The 23,556-nt window shown below is 43.7% G+C and overlaps 1 protein-coding gene across 9 annotated transcripts in view; it reads left to right on the top strand.

Moving 5' to 3' along the window:
- The window catches only part of SCML2 (Scm polycomb group protein like 2), a 99,115-nt gene extending 78,582 nt beyond the window's left edge, over window positions 1-20,533 (top strand). For 8 of the 9 annotated variants that reach the window (XM_056556832.1, XM_056556833.1, XM_056556830.1 and 5 more), the window contains 7 exons: window positions 6,516-6,639; window positions 7,251-7,454; window positions 7,722-7,904; window positions 9,162-9,272; window positions 10,650-10,934; window positions 11,940-12,103; window positions 14,633-20,533. In XM_056556832.1, the coding sequence (XP_056412807.1) occupies window positions 6,516-6,639; window positions 7,251-7,454; window positions 7,722-7,904; window positions 9,162-9,272; window positions 10,650-10,934; window positions 11,940-12,103; window positions 14,633-14,758 (1,197 nt within the window). In that variant the 3' untranslated portion in view covers window positions 14,759-20,533. The remainder of the gene's footprint in view (window positions 1-6,515; window positions 6,640-7,250; window positions 7,455-7,721; window positions 7,905-9,161; window positions 9,273-10,649; window positions 10,935-11,939; window positions 12,104-14,632) is intronic. The other variant, XR_008888706.1, reaches the window with a different exon arrangement.
- Window positions 20,534-23,556: the final 3,023 nt, after the last annotated feature.

Genomic DNA, 23,556 nt, shown 5'->3' with positions numbered 1-23,556 from the left:
GTCCAAGGGACTAAAGCGGAACACAATCTACTTGTCCCTCAAGAAAATCCACTTGTCCTGGTAGATAAAATAATTTCAACCAAAATAGTCTGATCCCCCCACTAGACCACCAGGGATGGATATAAGATTCCTTTAGACACTGCTGACAGCGCTGATCTAATGGTTTAATAGGTGATCGCAGCATGTCAGGATATTAGCTGTAGCTCCTCTTACACCCGAGACAAGCCCAGAAAAGTTTAGATATAACTTTTTGATCACCTCATAAAAAATTTCTCATATGAAGTGACCAAAAATGAACAATTCTGGACTATTATTTACATTTACACCGTTCACCGTACGATTTAATTAACATTATATTTTAATAGCCTGGACATCTCCACATGCAGAGATACCACTTATGTTTATTTTTGTACATTATTTTTATTTAAAGAAAATTGGAAACTTTTATTAGGAAAGGGGCTTATTCACATATATACGCACTTTTCAAAATATTTTAATCACAATTTTTCAGTCTTCATAGGGACTTATGTGTTACTGTGGGGTGTTCTGCTTCTCCAGTTTATGTGCTGCATTTTGTGTCAGAAAATGCTGGAAGTTGCATTTAGATACTAGATAACTACAACTCTCAGCATGCCCTGATGCAGCCTATGGTTGTGTGGGTGTTGCAGCATGTTGCACTGTATAGTAGTACAGTTAAGGTTATTGTGTAACATGCTGGGAGTTGTAGTTTTGGTTCGTGTCAGCTGCAGAGCCATAGGATGTGTCAAGGAATACTGGGAATTGCAGTTAGTAACTACAACACCCAGCATGCCCTGATGCAGCCTATGGCTCTGCAGCTGACCCGAACCAAAACTACAACTCCCAGCATGTTGCACTTTATAGTTCTACAGTTTAGGTTATGGTCCAACATGCTGGGAGTTGTAGTTTTGGTTCGGGTGTGTTTGCGTGCATCCGTGGGGTTCTTGGTTGGCGGTTGATTATGAAGGAGGTGTGATTCTGGGGGTGTAATTTAGTGCGTCTGCCACTAAAAATAAATAAAATTAGATGGCACAACTGCCCTAATGCCCGACGTGACAGTCCGCTCCTATACAAAACATTCATGCATACACATATCATACATGCACCAGCCACTGCCCCCATATACATACACACACCCCCGCCACTGCCCCCCCACATCATACATTACATACACACATACACTCACACTATACATATGCACACATCATACATACACCTGCCGCTGCCCCCCCACATCATACATCACATACACACATCACATTACATACACATCACACATCACACTTAGACAACATACATACATACATTATACATTACATACACATCACACATAGACAGACATCATACACACATCACACATACACTCACACCATACATATGCACACATCATACATACACCTGCCGCTGCCCACCCCACATCATACATCACATACACACACATCACACTTAGACATCATACATTACATACACATCACACATAGACAGACATCATACCCACATCACACATACACTCGCACCATACATATCCACCAGTGTTTCCCAACCAGGGTGCCTCCAGCTGTTGCAAAACTACAACTCCTAGCATGCCCAGGGCATGCTGGGAGTTGTAGTTTTGCAACAGATGGAGTCACCCTGGTTGGGAAACACTGATATACACCCTACATATGCACACATCATACATACACCTGCCGCTGCCCACCCCACATACACACATCACATACACACATCACACTTAGACATCACACACACATCATACATTACATACACATCACATACACATCACACACACATCATACACACATTATCCATTACATACACATCCCACATAGACAGACATCATACACACATTATCCATTACATACACATCCCACATAGACAGACATCATACACACATTATCCATTACATACACATCCCACATAGACAGACATCATACACACATTATCCATTACATACACATCCCACATAGACAGACATCCTACACACATTATCCATTACATACACATCCCACATAGACAGACATCATACACACATTATCCATTACATACACATCCCACATAGACAGACATCACACACACATTATACATTACATACACATCACACACAGACACATCATACACACATTATACATTACATACACATCCCACATAGACAGACATCACACACACATTATACATTACATACACATCCCACATAGACAGACATCACACACACATTATCCATTACATACACATCCCACATAGACAGACATCACACACACATTATACATTACATACACATCCCACATAGACAGACATCACACACACATTATACATTACATACACATCCCACATAGACAGACATCACACACACATTATACATTACATACACATCCCACATAGACAGACATCACACACACATTATCCATTACATACACATCCCACATAGACAGACATCACACACACATTATCCATTACATACACATCCCACATAGACAGACATCCTACACACATCACATATAAACTCACACCATACATATACACCAGTGTTTCCCAACCAGGGTGCCTCCAGCTGTTGCAAAACTACAACTCCCAGCATGCCCAGGGCATGCTGAGAGTTGTAGTTTTGCAACAGCTAGAGGCACCCTGGTTGGGAAACACTGATATACACCATACATATGCACACATCATACTTACACCTGCCGCTGCGCCCCCATCATACATTACATACATACATCACACATACAATCACACCATACATACCGTATTTATCGGCGTATAACACGCACTTTTTAGGCTAAAATTTTTAGCCTAAAGTCTGTGTGCGTGTTATACGCCGATACCCCCCCAGGAAAGGCAGGGGGAGAGAGGCCGTCGCTGCCCGCTTCTCTCCCCCTGCCTTTCCTGGGGTCTAGAGCGCTGCTGTCGGCCCTTTTCACCCCCTGGCTATCGGCGCCGCTGCCCGTTCTGTCCCCCTGACTATCGGTGCCGGCGCCTGTAGCCAGGGTGAGAGAAGCGGCGCCGACAGCCAGGGGGAGAGAAGGGGCAGCGGCACCCATTGCCGGCGCCGCTGCCCCGTTGCCTCCCCCCATCCCCGGTGGCATAATTACCTGAGTCGGGTCCGCGCTGCTCCGCTGCTCCAGGCCTCCGTCGTTGCTATGCGCTGAACGGCGCGGCGCATGACGTCAGAGCGCCGCGCCGCGCATAGCAACGACGCTTGGGACGCACGACGGAGGCCTGGAGCAGCGCGGACCTGACTCAGGTAATTATGCCACCGGGGATGGGGGGAGGCAACGGGGCAGCGGCGCCGGCAATGGGTACCGTTGCCCCTTCTCTCCCGATAACCAGGGGGTGAAAAGGGCCGACAGCAGCGCTATAGACCCCAGGAAAGGCAGGGGGAGAGAAGCGGGCAGCGACGGCCTCTCTCCCCCTGCCTTTCCTGGGGGTATATCGGGGTATACACGCGCACACACGCACCCTCATTTTATCATGGATATTTGGGTAAAAAACTTTTTTTACCCAAATATCCTTGGTAAAATGAGGGTGCGTGCTATAGGCCGGTGCGTGGTATACCCCGATAAATACGGTATACAACCACCCTTCCTGCCGCCGCCTGCATTCTCGGCCTCCTCAGCTGGGCTGGCCATGAGTGGACATCAGAGCTGTAGTCACCGCCGGTGTGAGGTGAGATTTCCGTCCCCCCGTGCTCTGTGTTTTCCCCGTGCAAACAAGCAACCTCCCGGTGGTGGATTAGGTCCTGTGGAGACAGATCAGGGGGAGGGATAGAGCTGTGTGCGGGGGATGGAGCTGTGCACGGAGCTGTCTACATCCTTTCTCTCACCCTGCTGTGTCTTCTGCGCTGCGTCCTCATCCTCCGGGAGGGGAGATAAGGGGACTCTGCAGTCAGCTGGAGGCCGCCGCCCCCTCCATACACTCTGAGCCCCGGTGTGAGGTGTAGACTTCCATCGGCTCCTGCGCCTCACACCGACATTAAAGAAAAATAAGGGGGAAGTCGGTCTGTCCCTGCTAGCCCGATACAGGGCTAAATCTATGAACAATTCACCTGCCCGGCGCCCAAAACTACTTGTCCCGGGCGTCGGGCGATAGGATTTCCACATCCCTGCATCCGCATGTAGTTCTATGCCGATAATCGGTGCTAGGAATCAATGTAATGCATGTTGTAGCCCCTAGAGGGGGCTATAACATAGCAAAAAAAAGTGGAAAAAAGTTACTTATGATGAATTAACCCCTTCCCTAATAAAAATAAGAACCACACCCCTTTTCCCATTAAAAAAACTGTGTAAATAAAAATAAACATATGTGCTATCGCCACGTGCGGAAATGTCTGAACTATAAAAATATATCATTAATTAAACTGTACTGTCAATGGTGTACGCGCAAAAAAAAATTCCAAAGTCCAAAATAGCGTATTTTGTGTCATTTTTTATAGTACAAAAAAATTAATAAAAAGCAATCAAAAAGTCCAATCAAAACAATTATACAGATAAAAACTTCAGATCACGGCGCAAAAATTGATCCCTCATACCAGCCCATACGTGGAAAAATAAAAAAATTATAGGGGTCAGAAGATGACTATTTTAAACGTATACATTTTCGTGCATGTAGTTAGGATTTTTTCTAGAGGTAGGACAAAATCAAACTTATATAAGTAGGGTATCATTTTAATCGTATGGACCTACAGAATAAAGATATGGTGTCATTTTTACCTAAAAATATACTACGTAGAAACGGAAGCCCCCAAAATCACAAAATGACATTTTTCTTAAATTTTGTGACTCAATGAATTTATTTTCCATTTCGCCATTGATTTTTTGGTAAAATGACTAATGTCACTCCAAAGTAGAATTGGTGGCGCCAAAAATAAGCCATAATATGGCTTTTTAGGTGCAAAATTTAAAGCGTTTTGTTTTTTCCTCCTCACCTTTTAAAAATCATAAGTGGAAAAACCCTGCGTCCTTAAGGGGTTAAGGTGTGCTTATAAGAAAAACATATTTTGTGCTACCGTGTACTTTGTAGTTTCTAATATGGATTAATACAGTTCTGAGTTTTAACAAAGAATCTTATTTTTTCTTTGTGCTGGAAGAAAACACTTTGACTTAAAGGACACTAACAAGGCCTCATTTATTCTAAAGCATTCTTTTGGCGACCTGCAATGTTTATTAGGGTGTAGTAGGGCATCCACAATGTTCCAAACAAAATCTCACAAAGGACATTAATACTATTTAACGTATGCACGATTGACTACTGTAAGTTGTACTATATTCATTTTACACACATTGGGGGAGATTAACAAAACCCATCCAGAGGAAAAGTTGCTGATTTGCCCATAGCAACCAATCAGATTGCTTCTTTCATTTTTGAAAAAGCCTCTGAGAAATGAAAGAAGAGATCTGATTGGTTGCTATGGGCAACTTTTCCTGTGGACAGGTTTTGATAAATTTCCCCCATTGTGATTATTGTATACAGCTGCACCTGAAGTTTGTATAGTTGTTTTTATGGCCTTTGTGGTGTTTAATTCTGTGGTCTTTGAGATACAAAGAAGATAACAAAAACACTGTATGTAGTGCACTGTATATACCCACACTAGGCCCCCCAGAAACATCAGCTGTAGTAAAAGCATGGCGGAAGCGACTCATGATGAAGTGTGCTGGACGCACCTCATGCAATTATATTCCTGATCCTAGGCAGTCAATGTAGTAGAATCTACTGCTGATCTGGCAGTGATCACAATGCTCTCCTCCAGGAGAATGTGGCTCTGTAGGGCAATGGCCTGTATACATCACAGATTAAATCTAGTAGTAGACTGGCTGACAGGTCCACTTTAAGACCAGCTTGAGAGGAGAGAGATTTTTTTCAGTGTATTGATGACTAGTAATTGGCTGCAGCTATCAATACAGGAATCATAGAAGCAGCCTGATAGAAAGGACCAAGCTCTGCTTTCATCTCCAATCTGCCATACTATTAAATGAATGACAGGCTGTAATTTACTGTAGTTATTTGCATGCAGGTGATGGTGAAGCCTATGTGCTCACGCAAGCAACTTTACCTGTTATCTCATTGTACAGTCTCTACAGTGTATGTTCAGAACATAATTTAGAAATTAAGGGCAATCTTATTGATATCATCTTACTAATAGTGTCGGTCTGTTTTATGTTCAAAGCAGATTACTGTTCAGTGGTTGGTGATATTGGAAAAAGTATTCTGGATTATTAAAATGTTATGCAGGCGTGCACCCCCACCCCCTCAGTAACCAATAAATGCTTTGTGTGTTCTTGCCAGCTCCTCAGGCAAAAGACACCACCACTTTCTATTGCACGTCCTCCAATTTCCCTGTGCCAAGGGCTGAATAATAGCTTTCCTGATACATACATTTCTCCTAGACAATGTTTGTTTATTTAAGTGTGTGCAGATTTCACATTCATTTATCTTCCAATTAGAAATAACTAAGTCACATAGTGTGGCCCCACTTATTGCAAACTATTTTGTTTCCATCTTTCCAGAAAGAGATCCTGCCATTACATTCAGCCCTTCCACCTTCTAACTCTGATGGAGACCTCAGTAAATCTCAAATGATAAAAGATGCTGTTGGCATCACAAATTCTTCAATGACTGTGATTTCTACAGGTAACTACTTTGGGCTGTATCGGTTTAAAAAAATAAATAAATCAATATGTATTTGTATTTACAATTTATATTCCAAATTTGGTAGACTAGATTAATCGGTGTTGCATGATTGATAATAACTCTGATAACCCTAAACTATTATTGTAGTAAGGGCTCGTTCCCATTCATCCAGCCATCCAACACACTTGTCAAGCATTTTTTTGTATCCAGTGAAAGCACGCTGGGGGGACAACAATATGACAACAATTTTAGCCCATAGTGCAATTAATAGGACTTCAGATGCAAAAGATTGAGCTTGTTGCATCCAGCATTACATCTGGAATAGCCCAGGGATGCCATACATGTGTAAACTCAGCATGTGACAACTGTCAGGTAACTCAGCACTGCTACACTAGCATATGAAGACATCTGAAATCATAACTAAGAAACATAATAGGCTGAATGACCATTTAGCTATAGCAGCAATTATTGTTTGGGTGAAAATAAGACATCATTTTCCATGTTCTTCTCCATTATGCTCCTTCTGAGGTTATCAAACTAGTGAAAAGTGACGGCAAATCTCTATAGACATTGCAACCCATACCTGTTGTAATATATTTTCTCATATTTAGTTTGTGTTTACGTGAACAAACATGGCAACTGTGGCCCTCACTTGGATAGGAAGAAAGTACTACAACTACCAGATCATTTTGGGCCGGGCCCAGTGAACATAGTGTTGCAGCTGGCAGTACAAGCCTGTGTGGACTGTGCACACCAATCTAAAGTAGTGTTTGGCTTCCTGAAGTCAGGTCATCATGGAGGAGAAGTTATAACAGGTATGTGCTATATTATTATAGAAGAGCAGTGATGCACCCATTGTATCTATTTGTAATAATTATTTTCCTTCAGAGATATTTACTTTACATCTTATTACTATTTCTATCTGGGGACTTTCAATGGCCAACCTATTTAATGTATGCTCTCCTAAGCAGCACAAATGTATTGCCTATTCTTTCTTTTTTCCGGTAATTTGGTAGCTGCTTTTTCTTTTCTTCAGCTCAGGGTTGTGATTTTTAGTCACCTTGCTTTATTTACTTCCACAGCTTCTTTTGATGGGGAGGTGCACTCCATTCATCTGCCATCGGTCAACAGTGCATCGTTTGTATTGCGCTTCTTAGAAAAACTATGCCACAGCCTGCATTGTGATAATCTGTTTAGTAGCCAGCCGTTCAGCCCATACATGGGGGGAGTGCAGAGCCCAGCAGACTTCGACAGAAGCAAAACTTGTAAGAATCTCACAATTTTTTGTTTTACACTTGCATAACAAGAAGCAGTCACAATGTGATAATGTGGGTGTGCTATTTAAAGCTGTAGTCCAAAGGATAGGGAATAAGTATTTGATCGCACAGGGTCCGACCGCTGTCACTCCAAACACAACCTCACCCCGAAATCTCCTGAACGAGACCCAGCTCTCTGAGAGGAGCACGTGCTGCAGATGGCACGCGCTGCATTCATTTCTATGGGAGCGCCAGAGATATCCGAGTACAGCACTTTGGTATCTTTGGCACAGAGAATGATTGGAGTGCATTCAGTCTGCAGCATGTGCTCCTCTCAGAGAGCCAAGTCCCATTCAGGAAATCGCGGGGGGGGCGGGGTTGGTTGGGGTGTTCCAGCATTATTTCATATTATTAGGGGATAAGTAGATTTTCACCAGACCACCACTTTTATTCTTTATACCTGTGGGTATCTTTTGACTAAACTTGGTTATCTTTAGTTAAGCTGATTAAACAACCATTGTACCAGCATGTCACATGTGGTGACGTTTAGTGAAACAGAACTGTCTGCTACTTTATTACTAAACATTCATGCACAAGATGATACAGCCTATTTATTGGAAGGAAGAACATAAATAGTGAAGCGATGTCATGAGCTCAAAAACAGTCAGTATCTATAGGTGATGAATACCTGCTATTTGTTTTCTTCAGTGTTTCTAGTGATCCATATCTACCATTTAGCTACAAAGCCTACAGTTATTTTTGAAATCTCTGGCTTGCCTTTACATTGGCTGTAATGTTGCAAGTGATAAAATGTTCTTGGTGATGGTAATCTACATGTTCATGTTTATTATAACTTACCACTGATCTTGTATTTAGGCAAGATCATTTTGTAGTATCAACCCTTTTCTGAAATTAAGTCAAGCAAACTCCACTAAATACACAGTTGGGGCTGTCTGTGTGAGGCAACGTTTCCACTTGGTTTTTTTCTGGCAGTTTTTGGATATCTGCCACTGCAGTTTTTGAGCCAAAGCCAGAAATGTATTCAAAAGAAATAGGACATATAAAGGAAGGATTTATACTTCTCCTCCCTTATGGATCCACTTCTGACTTTGCCTCAAAAACTGCAGTGGCAGTACTCCAAAAACTGCCACAAAAAAAACAAGTGGAAACTTAGCCTTATAGCAACCGTGGAATCTAAGCTGTTAGATGTTAGAAATGCTTACATCATTTTTATGACTTTTTACTTTATCTCTGCTATTTTTAAAGCAAAAGATGAAATGTTAGACAGGAACAGCAAGAGAATTCTTCATGAGTCTCCATCTTACACAGCTCCGCTTTCTCCGAAGTTACCAAGGACAGAAGCACACCCATCAGAAGGTAGCATCTCGTTGTCCGTGTGTAAAATTCTTGTTTTCATTCAGCCATAAAAAAATATATCTATATGTAGCTATATAGTCCAGGAAGTCTTGGCTACATACTTGCTTTTATTGTTGCTACAGACTATGTAGCATTAACAGAACAGTTGTGTAGCCATTAAGTTGAATGTTTGGATCTAATTTACAACAGACAACAGAGAGTGAAGACGGGCCGTCTTTATAATCCCTTTATGTTGACTGTATACACAAAGAGTTCTCCGCAATTCTTCTGTTTTCTTGTAGGGCTGATAGAAGGAGGTAATCATTTTGGTAATAGCTGAGTGCAGGTGCTGCCTACAACAGGTTTACCAGACTCGACAACCCTTGTAACCATTTCCTATACACTTTTAGATCACTGAAGAATAGTTATTTACCGGGGTATACCACGCACCGGCCTATAACACGCACCCTCATTTTACCAAGGATATTTGGGTAAAAAAAGTTTTTTTACCCAAATATCCATGATAAAATGAGGGTGCGTGTGTGCGCGTGTATACCCCGATATACCCCCAGGAAAGGCAGGGGGAGAGAGGCCGTCGCTGCCCGCTTCTCTCCCCCTGCCTTTCCTGGGGTCTAGAGCGCTGCTGTCGGCCCTTTTCACCCCCTGGTTATCGGCGCCGCTGCCCGTTCTGTCCCCCTTACTATCGGTGCCGGCGCCGATAGCCAGGGGGGAGAGAAGCGGCGCCGACAGCCAGGGGGAGAGAAGGGGCAGGTGCACCCATTGCCGGCGCCGCTGCCCCGTTGCCTCCCCCCATCCCCGGTGGCATAATTACCTGAGTCGGGTCCGCGCTGCTCCAGGCCTCCGTCGTGCGTCCCCAGCGTCGTTGCTATGCGCTGCGCCGTTCAGCGCATAGCAATGACGCCGGGGACGCACGACGGAGGCCTGGAGCAGCGCCCCTTCTCTCCCCCTGGCTGTCGGCGCAGCTTCTCTCTCCCTGGCTATCGGCGCCGGCACCGATAGTCAGGGGGACAGAACGGGCAGCGGCGCCGATAACCAGGGGGTGAAAAGGGCCGACAGCAGCGCTCTAGACCCCAGGAAAGGCAGGGGGAGAGAAGCGGGCAGTGACTGCCTCTCTCCCCCTGCCTTTCCTGGGGGTGTATCGGCGTATAACACGCACACAGACTTTAGGCTAAAAATTTTAGCCTAAAAAGTGCGTGTTATACGCCGATAAATACGGTACTTTGTAACGGTATTTGCATAAAATTAGGTTGATACAAATAATGTGCCAAACATATTGAGGAAGACAGCCTTTGTAGTCTACATTTCTTGCAGTTTAGTCTGTGTTTTGTCTAATATTGTATGCAGTAAATCAGCTCTATCACACCTTTTCTCCAACAGCTGAAACCTTGCCGCTGCAAGAGAATGAAACTCCAAAAGATCACAGATATTCTGAGGAATCCATGGATTCAGCACTCAATGCTGTCAGTCCACCCAGTTCTTCGCCCCATAATACAACGGAGTACCGTTCAGCAGGCATCACACCTGCATTTTACAGGCCTTCTCCCCAGCCAATGACTCCTACCTCAAACACCACTCCTTTGGTACGTAGATCATCCTCAAGCTCGGCAGGAAACAGCTGCTACTATGAAACTAGCAGAAACCGGATGCATCGGAGGATTGAAGGTAAACATAGCAAAAATCATGCACTACTATATCTGTGATAGCATGCAACTCTCTTTTGTCTTCTTGCCATTTAAAGATACAGAATACAATAATACAGAACTCTGAGCATATTCTATAAATAATATTGCCTTCTAGAAATATCAGAGAAACATGACATCCAGAAATGTCTTTTATTGGCATGTCCCTTTATTGCCATTTTAAAATTAAGTGACTTTCCACAGATGCATGTAATTAATTCATGACCCTGATTTATTAATAGGACACTTTGGTGGAGGGTATATTTGTATATATAATGTCAGGTGCTAAGAAATTTATTCAGCCCTGACTGTTTATTTTTCCCTTCACCAAGTTCACACTTCAGGCTAAAAGCGTCCTGTATAATCATAGCAGTAGCTGTGGTGATATATGTTGTAATTTTATACCACCTCTTCTGCGCATGTTTCATAACGGAAAGCCGCAGTCTGTTTCCTTAAGACTGTGATGGCGCCTTATCTTAGAAGTCAGTACAGTCTACTGCCATCGTGTGAGTGGGCAGTGATGCCGACTCTAGTTTGTAGTACCAGGGGAAAAGTTTAAAATCAGTAGTTCATGGAAACACAGGGCTTTATTAGGTATTTCATTTTAATTATTATTAATTATCATAAATCTTTTTTTTTTTTTATTATCACAAGACAAGCATTTGGAATTGTTAGCCTCTTTTCCTTTTATTATTCTGTTCCCCAGGAATAAAAGTACCCTTTGTTTTGCACCAGCTTACTCATAAGCATAGCTTTAGCACAGATTAGAGAGGCATTGTGTTAATGGATTGAAAACCACAGGTTTCTTGAAGATGTTCTCTCTTCCTGTCTGCATGATGTTTTAGTAATTACCAGTAGTTGTGGGAGCATAAGCTGAAGACTCACGTTGTTCTGGGAAGGGTAATAAAAAGTGGACAATAAAGTTGTAAATACATGATTTTTACCATTTGGACCTGCAAATTCAAAATCAAATCTCTTGTCTTCTTAGCGGCAAGTTCCACCACAGGCCCGGACATCAACTCTTCTGAGCGTGATTCCTCAAAAACACAAAGTAAACCTCCAGCCTCCTGGTCTGTGGATGATGTTATACGCTTTGTAAAGGAAGCAGATCCCCAAACATTGGCGCCTCATGCCGAACTCTTTCGGAAACATGTAAGAGAACTACTAGTAATAAGTGTAGAATCCAGTAAAAGGGGTGCTCCAGGGAAGTACATATTAAAAAAAAAAAAAAAAAGGTTGCATGGTTTCTGTGGCCCTTGTTGTCTTTTCTGGCTGCTTGATATTCTTTGCCATTCTTTCCTCTCCCTCCAGCATGATGCTGCATTTCCCTGCAGCCATTGCAGCTCTCCTCTCACTGCCCTCAAACTCCCTCTTTGAGAGAAGCCCCACTCTCCTACTCTGTGGGGAGAGAGATTCAGTGTGTGATTGGCTAAGGCGGCACACACACCTTGCAGCTCAGAGAGCATGGCTCATCAGTGCAGGGCAGAAACCACGTGGTGTGTGTCTCTCATGAGGGTAGGGGCTGCTTTCAGGAGAGGGACTTGGACAGACACAGTTGATGGCTGGATTTCGTATTTTCCTCACTCCCTGCATGTAATGACAACTTAAAGATGGGAAACAGCTGCATATAGCTAATGAATGATATTTAGACAAATAAATAGGTACGGGAGAGGGAAAGTATGGGCTATGGGTTCCGTTTCATGGAGTACCCCTTTAAGACTTAATTACGGCTTTACTCATTATTCCAACCATTCCTAATAATGAGACCTAGATAGCCTCAAAAGTTTGCAATTTGTCATCATCTTTTCAGTTACTACTGAGTAACTACTGAGGACTCTGAGCACTTTTTATCATTTGTATCTTTACAAAAATATTTATTCCTGTGAGGTAAAATCATACATACATTTTAAAAACATGGTTTACTTGATTAGAATGCATGCAGACATAAGTAGCCATCAGCTTTTCACCAAGTTAAAAGGATGTAATTTTTTCAGTGTTCAGTGACCATATATTTCAAAAGCTTTTAAGCACATACATGTGGAACATACACTTATTGTAATATTTAGGTTAAATAGCTGTTTTGAATGCTTATACTATAGTTTTGGTACATGCAGCTGTATGTACCAAAATAGTCCTACGAAGTCTATCCACTACAGAAGTTTGTATTGGTCCTACCCACTTAGGCAGTAGAAACCATGATGCACCTGGGGTTCCCCAATCTCTGTGAGTGAACCCCACTGTGGCAGACTAGTCACAACCATGGTTGGTCACCTTTTTGTTTAAAGATACACCATATAATGATACATTCTACTGCAGCAGAAAATATGCAACAGCTTTTAGTTAGACCTATGACCATCAGCTGATCAGTGGGCAAGTTCATTCAGAAAGCCTCTTTTGAGTCTATCGATCAAATTATAGTCACCATAGTCATCTTAGAAGCAAATAATACAGTGGGAGATCAAGTGGCACTATTGTTGCTTAGATGACAAGGACTGTAGGGTAACAACACTTCCATAGGTCACTGCGGGAGATCGGGGTCCTAAGCATGCAAGTCAGGCGGTGCTGGGAACCAGAGAACTTAGTCACAATATAGTAAACTCAAAGAGAAAAATGGTTACCCGCATGTATGATACGAGGCCAGAAGAAGCGCAATCAGTGCAAAACCAGCAGCAAACTACCAGGCAGTCACCTCTGAGATGCATGGACAGTTATGTGTAGCTTTAAAGGGGTTATCCAGGAAAAAAAACTTTTTTTTTTCTCTATATATCAACTGGCTCCAGCAAGTTAAACAGATTTGTAAATTACTTCTATTAAAAAATCTTAATCCTTTCAATATTGTAATCAGGAAGGAACCGACACTGTGTTCCTAACTGTGTTAGGCTTGAGAAAGGTCTCATTGAGAAGACTGAAACGTAGCACTATTCACATGATGGGTGAATAAACCACCACTTTTTTCTACTTATTTTGGAGTGACGCTTCTTCCTTTTTCGACTTAATCCTTTCAATACTTATGAGCTGCTGAAGTTGTTCTTTTCTGTCTAACTGCTGTTTGATGACACGTGTCTCTGGAACTGTCCAGAGTAGAAGCAAATCCCCATAGCAAATCTCTTCAACTCTGTGCAGTTCCTGAGACAAGCAGAGATGTCAGCAGAGAGCACTGTTGCCAGACAGAAAAGAACAACTCAACTTCAGCAGCTGATAATTATTGGAAGAATTTAAGATTTTTTAATAGAAGTAATTTACAATCTGTTTAACTTTCTGGAGCCAGTTGATAGATATATATAAAAAAATTTTTTTTTACCTGGAATACCCCTTTAAGCAACATTGTATAAATAAGATGTCCTTATAAAAGTAACCTTGTGGGTGCCCTAAGCCTACTTATCTGGTCATTCCTCCTGAAAAAGTAATATTTATAAATTTCAGACTTGTTTAATTTGCTTTCTGCTACACATGAGGTGACAGTCGCTTACTAGCAGCATATAGCACTCACACTTTCTGCACTATAATCAGCATTTTGGGTGACCATTCAGCAAGTGAAAACAAGCTGGCCTTCCTTTCCAATGGCCTCCAAAAATCTCCCAGTAACAGACAAGTTGTAACATTTATGTACTGTATTAATAATCTCAGCATTTTTTATGTGACAGTAAATGAATTCTATATTCTATGATTATCTCCCTGCAGGAAATTGATGGACCTGCTTTTTTGTTACTTCGGAGTGATATGATAATGAAATATATGGGACTGAAGCTTGGCCCAGCCTTGAAACTATGTTATCATATTGAAAGACTCAAACAAGGGAAGTATTAGGAGCATTGGGCACAAGCGACAATATTGGATTTACCTCAGAGCTGACTCTACCTTTTGATTCCTATTGTGCAGAAGCTTGCAGTGGCTATAATATACCTCCTCTGTAAAATAATGCAGACACTAAATATGTAAAGTATTTTTCTGGAAACCTCAGTATTCTTTTGTTGTTTATCACTACTGTGGTGCTTGTCGACGGAAAGAAAAGTAACATCTGAGTACAAATCCATTCAAAATTGTTCATTAACCATTTTTTTTTTTTCATAACCAAAAGGCTTACTGCCAAAGCCATTTCCATTTTATAGAAGAAAGGTGACAGCAGTGAAGTTATAATGCAGAACATTGAGGCAGAGCGTGACACATCTATAGTGACATTTTCAGTTTACCTTCCTAACAGAACATCGTGACTGATCTTTTCTTTCTTAGTTGTTATCCCTTGACAAGAACCACATTAGTGTCAGTGATGCATGTGTACTGTATTACAACCTGGTAATCTTACTTATTCTCACTTATTTGTGGCAGGATTATTTCCATAGAACTTGTGAAGGAAGTTTCCTTTTCATTCCTTTCAGGAGTATAACTGGTCATAACTGATGCGTTTACCCCCTATGAACCAAACCAATATAGTGCTTCTCTGTGTGGCTGAGGCGCCACAGACCAAGAACAATGATCAGATGACTTCACATTTGCCATATGAAAATACAGTGATCCCTCAACTTACAATGGCCTCAACATACAATAGTTTCAACATACAATGTTTTTTTTCTGGACCATTGTAACTTGAAAGCAGACTCAACATACAATGCTACGGACAGTCCAGATCTGTGAGACATGTCAAAACTGGAAGAACTGACCAATCAGAATGGGCATTTATCTGGTAAATCGCCTCTATTAATGAGGTGCAAGCACTGACTGGCTGTCTGGTAGCGCCCCCTACAGTACAGGGAGGAACTACAAGTTCTGTACTACTCCTTACCTGTTACAGGGTTAGCTTCTCCTTTGGACACTGTGTGTACTGTATAGGACCCTAAAGAAGCTCCTGTCCTCTACTTAAACCATTGTTTCCCAAACAGGGTGCCTCCAGCTGTTGCAAATCTACAACTCCCAGCATGCCCGGACAGCCGTTGGCTGTCCGGGCATGCTGGGAGTTGTAGTTTTGCAACAGCTGGAGGCACCCTGGTTGGGAAACATTGACAGAGATTTACAGCTCCCAGCAGCTCTTTCTTACTTTTATATGTAAGGACTTGCTTTATCTGTATTAGTTATCTACTTATATTTCTTTATTCCTCGCTTTTACCTATTTTTGGATGACATTTTGGTGGCTTCAGAACCAATTACCAGGTTTCCATAGAGTTATGGTCTCAACATACAATGGTCGTCCTGGAACCAATTAATATTGTAACTTGAGGGACCACTGTACATACAGTTAAGCACTGCTTCTGCTATGTTATTGTAATCTGCAGATCTGATCTGTAGTCATCCCGTGGACAAGCCAGCTAGATAGATATCTGTCCATTTAGTAAGCATTCCTCATAGCTAGGTTTATCACCTTTATTAAATGTATAATTTATTAAACGTTTTTCTATATTAAAGAGGTTGTCCCACAATCCACACAACCTATTCATAAAAGACATACTGGGCGACATTTATTAAAACCTGTCCAAAGGAAAAGTTGCTGAGTTGCCCATAGCAACCAATCGGATTACTTATTTCATTTTGCAGAGGCCTTGTTAAAAATATAGGAAGAGATCTGATTGGTTGCTATGGGCAACTCAGCAACTTTTCCTCTGGACAGGTTTTGATAAATCTCCCCCAATGTGTGTCTGACCACCGATCATGAGAATGAGGATTCATGTCCTCCATCTTTAAGGAGCAACAGTCGAGCATGCACAGTGCTGCTCCATTCAAAGTCTATGGGACTGGCAGGCAGCCAGCCAAGCACTGTGGATAGGAAATTAGAATTGATTGTGAGACAAGCTCTTTAAACTGCTAGCAAAGTATAGGTATGCTTCATGTAATGCTTCAAATGTAATACACAGTGGTGAATGCAGTCAATGTTAGAGGGAGGTGTGCAGCAGCAGACCTTACCTACCTGTACCCATCTTCTAGTGTAGAGTAGGGTTGTGATCAGACAGGGTAGTCATAGTCATCTGGACTTTTCGTGCCAAGTAAAACAATGCTTCTGGTTCAGAATAGAAATGATTTCAATAAAAATAGTATGATTTACTTCCAGAAAGTAATTGGAAGTACATCTCCTTGCTGAGAACCACAATGTTGGAGTTGTGCAATGTGCCTTTATTTTACATCTCTGTAAGCATTAGAGTAACATTACGACAGAGTATCCTTGTCTTTTGATTTACACAGACTTTTGTTTGATAGGCAGCTCTTGCCAGAAGTGACCAAGCTTGCCCCAAACCTATCTGAATCTGTTAGACAACATCCTCTGCTTCAATAAAACATGACCTGAGAGTACTCAGGACATGACTGTCATTGGGCCCTGGAGCAGTGAAGCTGCAGCATTCAATCTGCAAACAGGAAAGCCATTTTGCTTGTTCCCCTTTAAACTGCACATTGCTAGTGTAGTCATTTTCTGTTTATGCAATTCCTTATACATCTGAGAAGTATATCCCCTATATTATAATAAGTCATTTAATGTGAAAGAACTGTGTGAGACTTTTTTTTCATTAAGACAGAACAGTTCTTTCTTACTAACTGGAAGGCAGATGATTGATTTTTTAAAAAGTTTTCTGTGACACTGTACATATTGCCCATGTATTGTAATGTTTTGCGCAGTGTACTGCCATTTTGTAGGATGATTTCCTTCTTCTATGTTACGTTTATGGGGTTGCTGGAAAAAAATGTCTTCATCAAATTCTTCATTAACCCTTCTGGGTTGTTCTAGTGTAAGGACCATAGCAATAATCTGTAAAGTCCACATATCCCAGACATACAGAACATTCTGTACTTTGAACTGTTGATGTGTTCAGCTTAAAGATCTGTTTCGGGCAAGGGTTTCCCTGTTCTATGCAATACGCTAAGGTGTCCAGTGTGTATACAAGATGTATATTGTATATATTGTACTTTCTGTTCTTATGCATTGTTGCCAATTTTTATCAGTTTTCTCTGTTCAGCCATAGCTAATAATCGGCTATATGTACAGGAGAATGCAGCCTCACCATCTATCTCTGAGCGCCATTAGTTTTGTGTTGCTGCCAACAGTTTTATAGATCAGGGACAAGAATATGCACTGCATTTCAACAGAACAATGAATGTATGTAATAGTGCAGCTAGGGACAGGACTATTTCTTACAGGAATCTGCAGTGTTAACATGAATTTTTTAATCAATTTCGTACTGCTTTTTGTATATGTACATACAAATCATATAATGTATATGTAAAAAGAAAGTTAATGTGTATTTCTCAGTCGGCTCCCTTGGGGGACTCGGAGACCACGGGTATATATTGCTGCCACTAGGAGGCTGACACTAGACATACAAAAAGAAAGTCAGCCCCTCCTGGCAGGATATATCCTGCCTACTGACCCTGAGCTAATAAGTTTTAGCTTAGTTTTAGCAGTAGGAGGCAGACACAGGCCTGGAGTTCTCCAGACCTGGTCTTTTTTTTTTTTTTTTTTTTTTTTTAAGCTAGGGCCTGTTTTAGATTTTTTTTTTCTCCTTTTTATTTCTTGTTCTTAGGTGGGGGTTCAGGAGCATGGCGCTACCTGTTCCCCCATATTCGGGGCATAGAGTATGCACCGTTAACCCCTTCCTGCCAACGGTCAGCGCTTGGGGTTGCACCTTTGGTCTGTGTTCCCCTAACTTCCCTGCTTGTCCCGCTGTTTCAGCCTGATATGACGCAGGTGACCATAGCTGGCTGAAGACACCCTAGTTGAGTATGTACAGGTTAAGCCCCCCCCCTTCCCCCTTTCTTCCTTTACCTTTTTCCCCCGTCTTTTCCTGGGCCCCTCTCCTTGGGACACCAAGTGGGTTTCCCTCTCTTTTATTAAGTTCTGGGACATGTCTAGGCCTCTGGGACTCTCAGCCTTCGGGATAGTCAGGGTTACTGGAGTAGCTCTATCCCCTATTCCCCCTCCCAGCGCCGCCTACTTTTCTGGCGCATCTCATGTTGGAGTCAGTGTTACAGCAGCCTGGACCTCCACTTTTGCGCGAGGCGGCGAGAGCATTAACTGAGGCCGAGGCTGCGGCCTGTTCAGGGACTTAGCTCTGTCCACTCCCCGCTCCACGGGTGTGCTGGCGGCTCTCCCTGCCCTCCTTCTCCCTTCCTGCTCAGCGTTCAGATTCTCCTCTGCTGCTGCCTGCTTCCTCAGCTCCAGCCACAGGACATAGTACAGCTGCACTCTGTTTCTTCAGCACCAGCCACGGGACACAGGACCTGGGTGAGATTGCTCCATTTTCTTGGCTGTCTATTTCTTACTAGCACCTATGTCCGACCCCAGACCCGAACACCCCCCCCCCAGACAGGCGACCGCAGGCTTGGTCACCTACTATTCTTGTGTGAGCTGCAAGACCAAAATGCCCAGTAGTTTCACTGAATCCACCTGTCCCGCCTGCTATACCACACACTCCATTCCCCCCTGTGCCGCCTTCTCAGGATGTCCCTCTGGAACGCATGGTGTCCTCCCCTCCCCAGAGTGGGTTTTCTCCCTTTCCTTGTCAATCTCCGATCTGGCTAGGGTCTCCAGATCAGTGGCTTTGGCCTTTAGAGTGGTCTTTCCTGCGCACGAACCCCAGGGAGTCCCGCTTGGTCTCTCCTGACCCCCACTCCCACTGCTCTCACAAGCGCCTAAAGTAATTTCGCCAGGCTCTTCTCCCATAGGTCACGCTCCTCTTCACCAGCTCACCGGTTAGGGATCGACCGATTATCGGTTTGGACGATATTATCGGCCGATATTCACGATTTTGGACGTTATCGGTATCGGCAATTACCTTGATCCTGATCCAGAAGTTTCTTTTCGCAACTTTTCTGCTTTCCCCCAAGGCTTTCATATCTCATGCTGAATTTGATGTCTTACTGGACGCGGCTTTGAAGCACCCGGACAAACGTTTCCAGGGAACCAAGAAGATTCAAGCTCAATTTCCCTTTCCTTTTGGATCTGGTTTCCAAGTGGACAGCGACTCCTGCAGTAGATCCTCCAGTTTCTCAAATCTACTACCCTGCCTCTGGCAGACGCAGCATCCTTTAAGGATCCGACGGACAAGAAGATCGAGAACTTGGCGAAATTTGCCTTTGAAGCGGCAGGTTTCTCCTTGCTACCCACCTTCGCTTCCGCTTGGTGTCCAAGGCAGTTTCAGTTTGGGTTTCTCAGCTACGGCAGGGCATCCTGTCTGGTGCTCCTCGGGAGGACTTTGCAGACCTTATTCGTCAACTCTCTCAGGCCGGGTCCTTCCTTGTGCGGCGACTTTGGAGTCAGCCCAATGCACGGCCTTTGCCTCTGGTAACTTGGTTGCGATTCATCACTCCATGTGGCTGAAGGCGTGGTAAACAGATGCTGTTTCGAAGAAATCTCTTACAGATTTGCCTTTCTCTGGTACTCGGCTCTTTGGGAAACGCCTAGATGAACTTCTTTCCGAAGCTACTGGGGGTAAAATTTCTCTGCTACTGCAGAACAAACCTCGCCGCTCCGATCTGAAGGCGGCTTCCTTTCGGTCCTTTCCAACAGGTCGCCCTCCCAATCTTGGAAAGCCCCTTCGTCGGTCTCTTCGGTGGTGGCTCCACTCTCCCCTCCATCTCCAGGGGTGGTCGTTTCTTCCCCTCCACTTGCAGGTTGTCATCACCGGCTCGAGTCTCCTGTGTTGGGGAGGTGTATTTCAGGACCTCACTGTCCAGGGTCGCTGGTCCCCTCAGGAGGTTCACCTTCCCATCAATGTTCTGGAGCTCCATGTCATCTTTCTTTACCTCCTCCACTGGGAGATCCTCCTACAGGGTCGTCTGGTTCGTGTCCAATCGGACAACGCCACGGCTGTGGCATATATCAGTCGCCAGGGCGGCACGTGCAGTCGCTCGGCGATGGAGGAGGTCTAAAAGATTCTGCTCTGGGCCGAGACTCAAGTTCCTGCCCTCTCTGCGATCCACGGATGTGGAGAATTGGGAAGCGGACTTTCTCAGCCACTCCTCTGCGGATCCGGGGGAGTGGTCTCTCCATCCGGAGACATTTGCGCAGATCTGCGATTTTTGGGGGACCCGGACGTGGATCTCTTCGCATCTCGCCACATCAGACAAGTTCCTTGCTTTGTCGCAAAGTCGCGAGACTCTCTGGCTCTAGTGGTGAATGCACTTGTCATCCCGTGGTCGTCCTTCAGTCTTCCCTACCTCTTTCTGCCTCTCCCTCTCCTGCCCAGGGTTCTGAGGAAACTCAAGGAGGAGGGCGTTCCCGCCATTCTGGTGGCTCCAGACTGGCCCAGGCGCACGTGGTACGCCGACATAATTCAGCTGGTCGCCAACTTACCCATGCATCTTCCAGTTCGCCCCCATCTGCTCTCCCAGGGTCCTCTCTGCCACCCCAGTTTACTGTCGCTGCATTTGACGGCGTGGCCGTTGAAACCATGGTTTTGAGAGCTTGGGGGTTTTCTCCTGTTCGGGCTCGGAAGCCTTCCTCCGCTAGGATTTAACACCACACTTGACGAGCCTATTTCCGGTGTTGTGAGGCCGTCTCCCTGGTCGTTTTTTCCTTTCCGCGCCTTCTTGCCTTTTTACAATCTAGTCTGGATCAGCGCTTGGCACTCAGCTCTCTTAAAGGTCAAGTGTCATCTCATTCTGAATGAAATCTTCAAAACTTTATTCACGAATCCTCGTTAAAAACCTTCATGGTGGCAGAAAGACACGGACATATACAAAAATAGAAATATTGCACATGGAAAAACAGTCCCAAACAAGGCTGACGCGTTTCAGGTTGCTATACCCTTACTCATAGCTATGAGTAAGGGTATAGCAACCTGAAACGCGTCAGCCTTGTTTGGGACTGTTTTTCCATGTGCAATATTTCTATTTTTGTATATGTCCGTGTCTTTCTGCCACCATGAAGGTTTTTAACGAGGATTCGTGAATAAAGTTTTGAAGATTTCATTCAGCCGTGCTGGCCTTTTTCTACTTTTTTCTACTTTGGTTGGAGGTAGCCGTGCACGCCCCAGGTGAGCTGAGACGCTTTTCCTTTTTTGTCATCTCATTCTATTCTGTTTCAGCGGCCGTTGGCATCCAATTTTCATGTCCACACCTACCTGCAGGGAGTGGTCCATGCGGCTCCGCCATTCAAGTCTCCCACTCCTCCTTGGGATCTCAACCTGGTGCTTAGCGCTTTGAGGGAGGCTCCGTTCAAACCTCTCCTCATCGCGATTACCTGTTGCTCTCCCTTCTTGGTCCTTCATGAGGACAAGGTGGTTTTTCGGCCACCTCCCTCCTTTTTCTCCAAGGTGGTTTCCCCATTTCACATGAACGAGGAGATCGTTCTTCCTTTATTTTGTCCAGCTCCATCTATAGTCCATCCATCCTTCATAGTCTGGACGGTAGTTCGAGCTGTCCGGATCTATCTTTCCGTCACCTCCTCCTTTCAGCAGGGTGACTCCTTCTTTGTGATTCTGGAGGGTGGTCGCAAGGGTCTTCCGGCTTCCGAAGTGACCATTTTGCGGTGGATCCGTTCTGCCATCGCGGAATCTTACCGTTGTAAAGGGTGACTGCGCATTCCATGCGTTCTGTTGGGGCTTCTTGGGCGCTCCGCAATAGGGTTTGGCCTTGCAAGTCTGTAAGGTGGCCAGCTGGTTGTCCTTGCACACTTTCACTAAATTCTACCAAGTGCACGCATTTGCGTCAGCTGACGCTGGTTTGGGTCGCAAAGTGTTGCAGGCGGCAGTGGCTAAGTCTTCTGCCTGATTCTGAGTTGGGTATTTTTCCCACCCCGGGGACTGCTTTGGTACATCCCATAGTCTCTGTGTCCCCCAATGGAGCCGACCGAGAAAAGTAGTTTTTTTTTATGCTTACTGTAAAATCTCTTTCTCGGAGGATCCATTGGGGGATACAACACCCACTAACTGTGTTTGTTGCTATGGTTCGGTTTTCTTTCCGAGGGGTTGGTTTTTGGTTCCTTTTTTGTCTGGTTCCCTCGGATACCTGCTGGTTTCTTTCTCTGTCGGTCCTCTCCTACTGCTTTGGGACTAAACTGATTAGCACAGAGTCAGTAGGTGGGATATATCCTGCCAGGAGGGGCTGACTTTCTTTTTGTATGCCTAGTGTCAGCAAGATATACCCAGGGTCTCTGTGTCCCCCAATGGATCCTGGAGAAAGAGAGATTTTACGGTAAGCATAAAAAAATCTACTTTTTCTACAGCGGCCTGTGAGGGAAGGCTTACTACAGTTATTTCTCAGGTTCTAGCACATGCGTATTGTAATGTTCTTTACTTTATAAAAACACCATTGCCCATTATGTTGTTTTTAATGAAGCATTTTAATTTAAAGGCCTGTTTCATTAAGTATACAAATGTATTGTTCTTGTTGCATTCCTGTTTTTCTTTCTTCCACTATTAACATGAAAATATTTCTACAATGGGGTAGTTGTAACAAATGACTCTTTCAAAGACTTGATACATGATTTCTCTCTTGGAAATGTCAGTGTTGTACAATGCATTGGTGCTGGGTTTTACAAGTAGATAGGAAGGATGGTGAAAGCCAGCTCTAATGACAATTAATGGAGAAGGTCTGTTTAGGGCTTGGCAGACTAATATGTATAACCTTAAAAAAGGTGGAACTTAAAAACATGAACTGTGATGTTTTCATATATTAGACTTATACAG

Source organism: Hyla sarda, chromosome 2 (assembly GCF_029499605.1).
Source record: "Hyla sarda isolate aHylSar1 chromosome 2, aHylSar1.hap1, whole genome shotgun sequence".
In the NCBI taxonomy this organism is placed as follows: Eukaryota; Metazoa; Chordata; class Amphibia; order Anura; family Hylidae; genus Hyla; species Hyla sarda.
Note: the sequence above shows the minus strand (reverse complement) of the source record. Positions and strands in the feature narration are given on the sequence as shown.